General features: G+C 42.9%; 1 protein-coding gene across 1 annotated transcript; it reads left to right on the forward strand.

Moving 5' to 3' along the window:
* Positions 1-4,887: 4,887 nt before the first annotated feature.
* On the forward strand, positions 4,888-6,954 carry T265_03196 (hypothetical protein; the record flags this gene model as incomplete). Its single annotated transcript, XM_009167615.1, has 4 exons — positions 4,888-4,991; positions 5,031-5,080; positions 5,167-5,297; positions 6,796-6,954. 4 exons carry the CDS (start codon positions 4,888-4,890, stop codon positions 6,952-6,954), a joined length of 444 nt encoding a protein of 147 aa, XP_009165879.1.
* Between the last annotated feature and the right edge of the window lie 4,549 nt (positions 6,955-11,503).

The following is an 11,503-nucleotide window of genomic DNA, read 5'->3' on the forward strand; positions in this document are numbered from 1 at the left end:
TTGAAGTCAGTTTAGTTAAACGAGCACAGGTTCTGGTATGATGATTGGGGCGCATGAGGTCGCCGTCAACTCATTCACTGGAGAGTTGCAGCTGGGTCGTCCAGTCAACGTTATCCTGGGGTTGGTTATTTCAAACAAATAGATAACAAAAGCATCGAGATTGGCATTATGGGATAGTTAAGAAGAACGGCTAATTCAGGGGGCTGCCTAAATGTTTATCCATATTTTCCAGATTATATGTTGGATTAAGACAAGCATTTTAACTCTCAACTGAAGGGCAGTTGTTAGCCAAGACCATTAACCCCGTTACAATCTGTCTCGTTATTTAGAATAAGTGATGTGTCGCGCCATTGGTTCGACCGCGTCTATTTTTCCCGAGGCTGCCTTCCCCTGTGAGAACCAAACCCGATTCATATACTAGCTTCAAATTAGGACTTACAATTTCCCAAATTGTTTCCACAAGCACAAATTCCATCGTGCCAATCTCGGTTTGCTTCTTCAGGCTGCTGATGCTGTTGTTGGAGGCCTTCGGGTTGCTTTGAAATGACCGTTTGTTCGACAGTTTGTCCATTTCGTAATTCCATTTGTCTTTTTGAATAAAGGATTCTTAATCAGAAACCGAAGCAGGAAGCAGTTGCAGTATAAACAACCAGATATCGCCAGCTGTTGGCTGCCAATGGATAAATCAGGCAACTTCATCGAGTTATAGTGCTATACGAAGGAACCAATGAGTGAGGGAGACAGGCAGACCATGGAGAGCAGTGTAAGCTTCTCGCTCGATTTCCCCACCCAGTTGGTTACTTCTGTTTACATGTTTACGTTGCTGAGCAACATCTGCAAGCCCATTGCTGGAAAAATTCTTTTGTATCGTTATTTTCCTGGGCAGAAGTAAGCAATACGTTGATTTCAAACCGTCGACAGCCATGAAATACAGAACGAAATAGATCCACTGTTATGGATTGTGATGGAAAACAAATGGTTTATCGTTGGTTCCATGTCGACGAAACCTTGCAGTTCCTTCCTAAGGTCAGGGGATTTCGTATGCTCTTCTGAGTCTTTGACCCACACAACACACTCCCACTTACCGTGGATGAACGGTGATGCTATTACCACCATCATCACTACGACCCACTGCTGGCTCCATTTTGCATGCCTACTCGCAAGGCCAATAATAAAACGACTGCTACGTATCCTGTTGAAGAAAACTAGTTTCAAGTTTACTGAAAAATTATCGACGACGCACGGTCCGTTTCGTCCCCATTGACGCTCGACAGGTTTGCACAGTCCCCAATGTTCTGTCAAATAGTGTCCTGTTTGAACCCAAACTGATGTGTAACTGACTATTTGACAAGTTTCTTCCAATTTCGGTTCTCGGAAAACATAAGGTTGTCGGAAACTCGAGAATTCTACTTACCTGATGAAACCCAAGAACTGCGGAAACGGTTGTGAGCTATCGATGGTTTTTAGCAACCTTATGAGTAGTGTTCCGTCAATATTTAGATGCTAATAAGCCATCTCAATACCACCTCCGTAAACACGTCTCGCCCCGTCGTCTTCCTGAAGCGTGCACACGCATGTTCTGTGTACCTCATTTTCGGAACCTCCGTTTTTTCGGAATGTACGTTCAACGCTAATGTTAACGGGCAGCTAACTGTGTATAACTGGCAGCCCAAAGGTTTCCATTAGTACCACTGCATATTTTTTTCGCTTTCTGTAGGTTCTCCACTTTTCATGATTTCCGACACACTATGTCGTCTCTGTATTCTTAATATTAGCTGATCAGGTTTTGCCGATGTCACAACTATAAAGTCAGATTCTCACGGATTTTCACTGCTTCCTCAAAGTTAAGAGTGACTGAAACACCGCGATTTTAATATCTTGGAGATTTGTCACTAAGTGGGGAAATAGCGCGGCTATTCCACCATCGTAGACGTGAAAAATAGTGGACGGATTCTATAAAGCCTGTATATTACGACTGTGCTATGGTTACAACTATGCTAAGCCTTCCCCCCTTAGATGTCCGAAAATTCTGGTGCATCAGGTCACTGTAGACAAGTGATCGCGACATAGATGGATGGACAGGCCAATATACACGACGACGGTCACTTTGAAGTATCAAACTGTTTGACAGAAGACGCACTTCATCCACAAGGGGTGCTCCCGTCAAATACCTACCACGGACCGACCTTGACTTTTCCAGAAGTTACTGAGGGTTATCTGCACAACGCTCATGCAGAACGTGCTTCCTCTCAAAAAGGAAACATATTCCGAATCAGGTCGTTTAGTTTGTCACCCGAAGCGCTTTTTCCATGTGTTTCCACTCGTTAAGGTAGTTCTGTGCACCGTTTTCTGACACCATCCCACAGATTTATAGCGATGACTTTATTACTGTTTAGGCCAGGAAATGAAAGACTGAGCAACTTTATCGTACTCTTGGGATTTCACAGAATGTTTACCCATACACCAAGACAGCTAAAACAGAATAGTTCACAACAAAGACCGATAGACACGTGAATCAGTCTCAGGTATGGGTTATCCTATCTACTATGTTTTCCCGAAAACATCTTCAAATAAACGAAATTCATGAGCCTGTTTAAGCCGAGTTCGGATATATGTGGTTTTTTATTCTCTGTATTTCTACTGGCACTAAAAAAACTAAAAATAAACTAATCTGCAGTGGTCAACTAAACTTCTATACAAACTGCATGTATCCGTTTCGATCCAGGCTATCGTGCCTTGGATTTGTATGTCGACACCACAACGATTAGTTCTTCGAGAGGACGATCCATCTCTGTCAGCAAGCTGCCATGGAGTGCATGATTCGCTGATGGTCAAGCGATTACGGGCTATTTGATCAAGCTGACGAGATGAACGAAACGCTTCCGTTTGCTATTCAATGGCCCATCCAATCAACAACTACCACCACAGATGGTGCAACCTATACGTCCCACCTGAATTACGACTCCCCTAGCCAAAGGAAAGATCGATTGACTAGATCTGCCTGCCACACCCACCTCACTCAAGAAGGCTAACTTAAAAAGGTTTTCATGATAATCACATCCAGATCACGGACTGAAGACAGTTCAGTCCGGCTGATGCTAAAAAGGAAACAAATCCTTGTTAGGGGATCTAACGTCACCAATCTTGGACTATGTGCATTGATTAAGATCGCCATCTGTTGCACGGTCACAACCTCTCGTCTGAATACTTTATTGTACCATCGCGTTGCTTACCTGAGCTCATATCCTTCCTATCGTATCAGCTGGGGGTTATAAAGAGTAACATTAGGCTCACCAAATCTGCAGCGCTCCTCTGTGTGATATCACGCTTAGATAAGTGCGAAAGCCGTGAATCTTATTCATACGCTCACAGTGAATGGAGGAATTAGTCTCGAAATGAGGGATTACAGTATAATATGATTCGGCGTCATTTATTGGGACCAAAAGTAACTCGGTTGTAGTTTATTCATTATACTGGAATCGAAAAAAGGACTGTGATGGAGAGAAAATACAATTAAGTGAATAACTCAAGTGAATATTACGCTGCAACACAGTTGCAAAGACAGGGAGTCCGAGGAATTCAGTCTTTCGTAAGCCCAACCCACTGCAATTAAACTTGAATGCTGAGAAGGGTAGGATCCGAGGATAATTGCAGAAAGGAATTTATCGAATTACCCAAAAACATTTCCACTCTCAAGATCATGACGACCTTTAGTGGGAAGTGCTGACTGTTCCACTGAAACTATATTAGGACCAAGCGAGACTGACTGGATCGCTAGACTTGAGATGAGGACACATTGAAAGCTAAGTTTATCACACATGTTAGCAGGTGAACTATAAGAGGCAGGATCGATCCGAAAGGCCAAGGAAATCAAAGATGTGAAAAAACATCCGCAGCTTGATTTGTTCGACAAGTCCTCGAAAGTCAGCGAAACAATCAGGGGCCAAATTAGATTTCTGAGATCTAGTAAAGAAGACCACTGGGTGCAGTATTCAGAACACCAATTCAGTTGGTCACATGCTACCTCCAATCCGGACTACCGGTCTTCAACACAAAGATGAAAGAACTGTGTAAATGGAACCCTCTCATCCTTAGAATTGTCCGAGTGTAGACCTCTAACCAAACGTCATCTTGTTTGTGTTGCTGATGTTCTTCTAACTGCTTTGTTCAAGGATGGCTGTGAATTCCTCAGTCAGTATCTGTATAGCCCATGTGTGTCTATTTGGGATAGAGATCATTCCAGATAACTGAGGGGGGGGGAGTCGATAATGGCGCCCATTATCGGAAAGAGCACTCTCAGTGAATGTGGTAACCACAGAGGTGTTGATTTGACTCCTGTTCTGACGGGGCTTTTGGCACCGCTGATCATCATCGTCTTACAGCGGCACGCAAATCCTTGACCCATAACGATCAGGCAAGATTTCGATGGCGTAGGGCCTTCGTCCACCCACCGTCAGATGTTAGATCAACTCCATCTGTAAAGATGACTCATAATCTTGGTATTCCTTAACTTCCACGGTGCGTTCGATCCGTCGATCTGTTAGTGCTGTTAACGTCACTTGCTCAACGGAGTGTTCCGCGGGAGTTTTTGAACATAATCCGATCCCTGTAATCGCATACTTCTGGGCCTTTGAGGGTATATGGTTAACTCGCCGAAAGCTTACCTACAGAAGGTTGAGTTCACTAAGGATATCCACTTTCTCCGTCTCTGTTCGACTTTGTCGTCGATGAAAGAAATGGGACGAACTCTTGGAGGTTTTCAAAACGCCGGTGTTTACATCGTTGTTGGGCGCGAACTTTGTCGATCTGGGGTACGGAAACGACATCGCCCCCATCCTTAAGGACAAAAGCAAGGCACAATCACCGTGGATTAAAATTACCATCAAGATGATATCTTTCAAAATGTGCCTTGGATCTTCAAATCGCAAAGTTATGCTTGATAACGTGCAGTCTCTGAGCATGCTCTTTACCATTCAAGTTGGGTCACTAAAGTTTGTGGGGAATTTTATATAACTAGGTAGTTGTATCAGCTTTGGCAGAGGTGTGTTCGATAAAGTCAGTGCGCGATTCTTTGTGGCAAGTAACCACTATTTAGTCCACATCAAGTGAGGTTTTCAAGTACTTGCATTGGGTTTTGATGTCCCAATTTTATTCCGTTTTTTTAAGCCCATGTGTGTGACATTTCAAATGGTACCCTAGAGTACTATTTTTCCATGCCGGATTGGATTTCTGATCTTCAGGAATTCGGGCTCTCAGATATCAACATTTCCATCATCTTGAATGGTCAAGTAACATCGGTAAAGCAACGAATGTTTTCAAACAATTTTTTCGTGCCACTCGAATATGACATGACAGGTTTGTGGTAAAGCGGTATATGATTTGTTTTTTTTAGGAGCGTAGATTCCTCAGTGGAATTCAAACAAACTTTACGTAGTTTCTTGAATTAGAAGGTCAAGAAGCGCGTTGTAGCAGCAGGGGATGTCTGGTCAGATGATAAATTTGTTAAAAGTGTATTTTCAACGGGTACCTCGAGGAGGTACAGATTGATTGGCTTGTTGCAGTATTGTCGTAAAACGCTAAAAATGCCTTTATGGGTATCTGGATGGCTGAGTATTTCTGATTCCCCACTCAAACTCTAGGATCGATTTACTCCATATGATCGACATGCATTTAGCCAAGTTGATTTCCTCTGTCCAGTGATGGCTGTCACTGAAAAGATTCCTTCTTTGTTTTCACTTTTTACGTTTAGCTTTGAAAAATGTGCTTGTACGGCCGGTACGGGATGGACGTTTCAGAATCTGTTCCTTGTGTTCCTTCTAAGTGGATTTAAATGATGTACACTTTGAAGCCTGTTACACAAACTAGAACACAATGGTTAGCCATACCGTGCACAAGGAATCAAGGCCAGCTCATTCGTAAATTCGGGCACTGCCAACATCAATGTGATGGAAAAACTACCAGTAATAATCCACATTTTTGCCGCGCTCGTAAAAGCGACGATCGCCTCATTAGCTGCTTCCGCATGATGGAAGCTGGACCCTACGTCTGAATGGGTATTTTGATAAGTTAACACTGCTGCCTAATCTCTGCGTAAGATATTAGCTGCTTCCGCATGATGGAAGCTGGACACTACGTCTGAATGGGTATTTTGATAAGCTAACACTGCTGCTTAATCTCTGATTTAACTGCGTAGGATGAAGTACGGTTGGATTCACTTTGTAAACCATATTCTTAGACCAAAGTGTTAAGTATGTCTGCTTTAGTGCCAGAGCATGGCGCAAAAAACACTCATATGGCCAAAATGCGATGGGAGCAGTGCTGTTTATTGGCCTACTTTTAAAAGTTGACACACATTTATTCGAGGTGAAAATGAGTCGCTATTTGACTTTACTAGAAGTGCTTGGTCGATCGTTTAAATTCGTATTATCTAACGAGTTAAATTTATTTACTTTAGGAATCGTAGATTAGAATCCCGCCCTATTGTCTTGAATGTCAGCTTAGCAATGGCCCTGCCAACTTTTGTTCGTAATGTTTATATTCGGTACCATGTGAATTTACAGTCAAGTGTATACTCTCTGATACATTCCATCGGTTGTCAATGTGCAGTACATGGTAAAAAAAGAGTAGTATAAGTTTCGTGCAAATTCCTAATATTTGATCTGTATCGCTTCTTCAAAAACTCATTTTAGAATCCTCCTGGTGACTGCCATTCCTAGCGAACTAATCGACCACTTTTGAACAGCATTGTAATTCCATACCAGGTATCAACTTTGACTATATGGTCGGTCGATGTAGCAGGAATGTACACAACGAGTTGTACTGGAACGATCAGTTTATGTGCAAGTTTTTTGGATGTTGTGTACGCTAGACAGTCTGGTGGAACTGAATGTAGAGTTTCCTGGACAAGTGGGCATTCGGGACAAAGGAGATGTTGCTGAAGCAAACGTTAGCTGAGACGTAACGTGGCCGCGTTTCCCACAAGAAGGTTCATAATCCGTAGGTAGCGACTCAAACTGATGCAATTTTTACTTAGCAGCTGGTATATTTGCATAATTTGAAAAAAATCAGCTGCGGACCAGCTTTCCGTTGGCTTAACCCGATGTTCTTTATAGACATGGGAACTATGCAATAAAACTTCGACCAAGCGGGCACCGCCAATGTGTGAAGAAGCGGCTACTCATTTGGAAGTTGCCACTTGAAGTGTGCGTTGTAGGCTACTTGGATCGTAGACGCCTCCCAAGTTCTGGCGGCGATTTTGACCGGAGACATTTTTGCGATTTTTATGGGCGCTCAGTATTCGCACAATGGAATCGAATTTTTGAAAGCTATGACGTGCTCCTGATGTATTAAGCAATCAGCCAATTGAGTTCAGAGTATCAGTCCAAACTTTTGAACCCTATTTAGGTATCCCGGAGTCTCAGCGATGCTGGGAGATTATTGCACCCCTACTTTTTCCGCCAAAGCTATGATTGCTGCAGTGGAGAATGAGATTTGGTGAACTGCAAAAACATGAACGTGGATTAGGATGGGTTTTGGTTTGAGCATATGTGCAACAAATGCAACGTTTTGGCGCAAAATGTTTTACTCCAGTCGCAAAGGTTTTGCAGCTAAGATCAATGTGCGGCTAATGGCTACCATTTTTATGAATATCAAAAGGATACTTTAATTTATGTGTGAGATTACCTTGCGCACGAGATGTTGGCTGAGCACGACCTGTAATATTTGCCATAAGCCGTCATGGAACTTGATTCCTCTGATACTTTTAAGGAACGAGCTAAACGATTTGGTTATGCAGATAGTTGTAGATATAGATATTTGTTGGCATCGTGTGGTGTTTGTGTTCTTTGTAATATGGAATGAGTTGACACAAACCCTGTGGAGTATGGGACTTCTCGTCGCTCATTCTTTCAATTTCGCTTCACAAAGGAACCATCATTGACCCACAAAATGTGTAATGGCCCAGCTGTCATATTAAGACCCATAGTAACGGCAATCGGCATCACCGAAGATTCTATGCCACCCGAATTCCCACTGATTACCGTGAAACACGAGATTGTCACCTGTTAGAAGGTACAAATCATGCGTATTGAAATCCAGAGCTTGCCACAACACTGGCTAGTGTTTATTAATAGTCTACAAATGCAGAACGCATTGGATGAGACGATGACACACCTGGTACGTTGAGATGCACAACAATCGTATTTGCAAAACCGTCTCGCAACGCGTGAAATCGGCGGTCAAAGAGTGACCATTACTGGGAGAAGATGGGGATCTCTGGTCCGTCAGCTGGATTTCACGTCGCATGCATTTGAAACCCATAATCTTACACTTACAACTTCTGAAGAAACTGTCATCGCAAACGCACACAAATAGTTTGCTTCATGAGGTGTCTAGCCGCTGTGTTGGGTAGCCGGTTTGGGGGGTCTGAATCATGGTGAGCAAGGAGAACGCGTCTTACCGCATATTGCGTTCCGCCACACGAAGTTTAGCATCAACCTACTGGAATTTTTGTCAAAATTAAGTGTGGCATTTGGTTACCGACGGATGAAGAGGGGTACTTCCCATCAGCATTTGACACAATCTATGGTTTCGGCAAAAAACGTAGGAAGCCTGAAAGAACTGCTAAACTGAGCAAAGTTAGTTGGACCTTCGTATCACTTGTTACAGCACCATCAGTATTCCTAGTCTAAAGCACTCTAGTAAGCCTATCAAGTGTTTAACTGTAGATTATTGTTGTATCGTGGGTGGCTTTCCATTGTTTACGCCTGCACTGAGCCTGCCAGACTACGCGATAGGGAGTAGACAGAGAGCTCGGGACACGGCTGTATCGCCAGGACACAACATACAGAGCGTCTGCGTAATATATAGGATGACTAAATGGCCAAATATGGTCGTTCACTTGTTCGCTCCGTGAAGCCAATGTTCCGGCCGTGAACAGTTTCAGGCCCACTACGCTGGTCGTATGTTGCTGAACCGTGTTGGTGCGATCCGCCAACTCACCTACTTTCCGGACGTGTCGTACCGGTGGTGACCTTGGGGATGCGTCACTCTCTGCACTGTGCTTTTTTTCCTGTCTGGGCGTGTCCTGTCAAACAGCCTATCTCATTGATGACGCCTTGGACTCCTGTGCGTACAACGCGAATGCGATCTGCCAAGAGAGGCACAATCTTCGCAGCCGGAGAATAAATTACCCTGCATCCTGTTTTATAGCTAGTAGCAGCGAACGTAATTCCTCACAATCTGCTGCCTCAAGAGCTGTAGGTTTGAAATGCTGAATCCGTTTATGTTTAGTCTACTCCACTCTGATCGGAGAGTTAGAGAACACAGTATCATTCTGTTCGCCGATGAAAATAATTCAAAGTGCAAAATTCCTCAGATTTGTAAAGTCTTCCTGTTTATTCGTTCTAGAGGATCACCTATATTCCCAAAACAAGAATCAGTATCCGTGAATTTCAGATTTGGAGATACTGTCGGAAATTTTCCGGCGGTAGATGAAAGTTCAACTGCAAATGTATGGATCTGCATTTACTAACAAGTTAATTCAAGGCTCTGATGAATGAGTGGATAATAAACATTGTATTGAATTGTGAAGGTCTGCTACATTAAGTTTAATATAAATTCAAAGAAAGTAATTAAGTATAAATATAAACATAAATATAAAAATAAGTCCAAGATAAAATAAAAACTATAAGCGCTTTAGTTGAAGTTTGGTTGACTCGCGTTCCAGCTTTAACTCGGCAAGAACAAGTGGATCCTTTTGTCAAAAGGATTTTAATTTTATAGTGTAACATATTTAGTTTCCTCTCAAATTTTATATTCGTGCTCTATCATCGTTTTCTAGTCGATGTTCCCAGATTACGGTTTAGTCTAAACCGGACTGGGACCCATATAATGCTGACGGCAGTTCGGAACACTGTAAATAATTTTGGATAGATAGCAGTTGTTTGAAATCGTCACTTGGACACAACTGATCGTCAAAGAGCCTTAGAGCTTCCTGAAAATTCATGGCGGGAGGAAATAGAAACTTGTAATTTTCACTTGATTCTCGGCCTGTTTGTGGAATCAGGGAGGTTGTAAAGAACTGTGTGAAGATGTCTGCATCGAATTTCAAAGGACGGCCTTGCAAACGTTTCAGTAGCACAGCATAATTCACTGTCAGCCACCCAAAATTTCGGTGATCCTTCCGCCTGAAAGCTCTGGCCGATGCACGGATAAAGAATTCCGCAGCTGTGTGCTTTGTGAAGAACACCTAAAGTCGAGAAATACACCCATTTGCAAATCAATTTGGTTTTCACGGGAGACTCAATTGAATCTCTCGTTTATGATGTCCTCCAGCTGAATATGCTGCACACAGGCCACCTCATGATTCATTTGGCACGATATTCGAGATATTGCAGTATATTTTTTCATAAAGGAAACTACTCACAAGAGCTTTCAGCAACCTTGTGAGTAGTTTCCTTTATGAAGATCTAAAGTCACTTAGATTGAGGGTCAATAATTACCAGTAACTCTGGTTCACAAATTCACAACGTATTCTGTATGAATTTGGACCTAACTACAGAACGAGATTCGCTGGTGTTTTCTGTTAGGTATGTCAAAACTGACCGCAGGTTTCCAGCTGTTAGCATATATCACAATCGGCTTCATTCTACCAACAACTGTGACTTATTTCACTAATAAATATCACCAATTTGTCGGCAAACAACTGCACAATGTACGGAGCGGCGAGCGATTTATTGTGCTGAGCGAGATAGCTCGAGTGCTACCTCTTGAATAAAACGTAGTACGACGTTCGCTAGAGTTACGTGATGCCATGCCGTCAGCTTTCAGTAGGGTAACAACTGATGTCTTCAGATTCGCAGACTTCACCAATTCAGAGAGTCACCAAAACACAATTTAACAGGTATTTTACCTAGAGACTCACGAAGGCCGTATGACGGTGCACAATAACTTACGAAAATCGGTTTGCCAATCAAATATAAATCTATAGACAAAAACGTCGTACATCCGTGCCTTTAATACACTTTTAGATTGAGGTCATCAAAGTCAGTTTTTCAAATGGTAGTAGACAGTAGGGCAAATGGGTCCAGGATTAGGAGAACCAGTTCTAGTAAAAACGAGGGAACATCTCACTGATTCACATTTAAAGATTATGGGTGCATATCAGGAATGTCAGCTTCCCGAAAGCAACCACCGAATGCCCGAAATCTACCGAGACTCTCAGCTTCGCTAGATGTTGACAGACAGAAAACGCCCCCTCAATATGCAGCGCCTCACAGCCTTGTATCAAACCCAGGCAGCGAGAGTTAGCGTTGATCAAGGTCAGACAATTCCCCCGCAATATGCAGCATGTCACAGCCTGGTAGCAAAGCCAGACCGTGTGCGTCAGTATTGGACTAAGTTCAGACAGTGTCCTTCCAATAAATGGCTTGGGACCGCTGTACTTTTTGCACTCGCACGCACTCACGCTCTCGCACTCGCTTGTTCGGAACATAGCTGTTGT

Source organism: Opisthorchis viverrini, assembly GCF_000715545.1.
Source record: "Opisthorchis viverrini unplaced genomic scaffold opera_v5_44, whole genome shotgun sequence".
NCBI lineage: Eukaryota > Metazoa > Platyhelminthes > Trematoda > Opisthorchiida > Opisthorchiidae > Opisthorchis > Opisthorchis viverrini.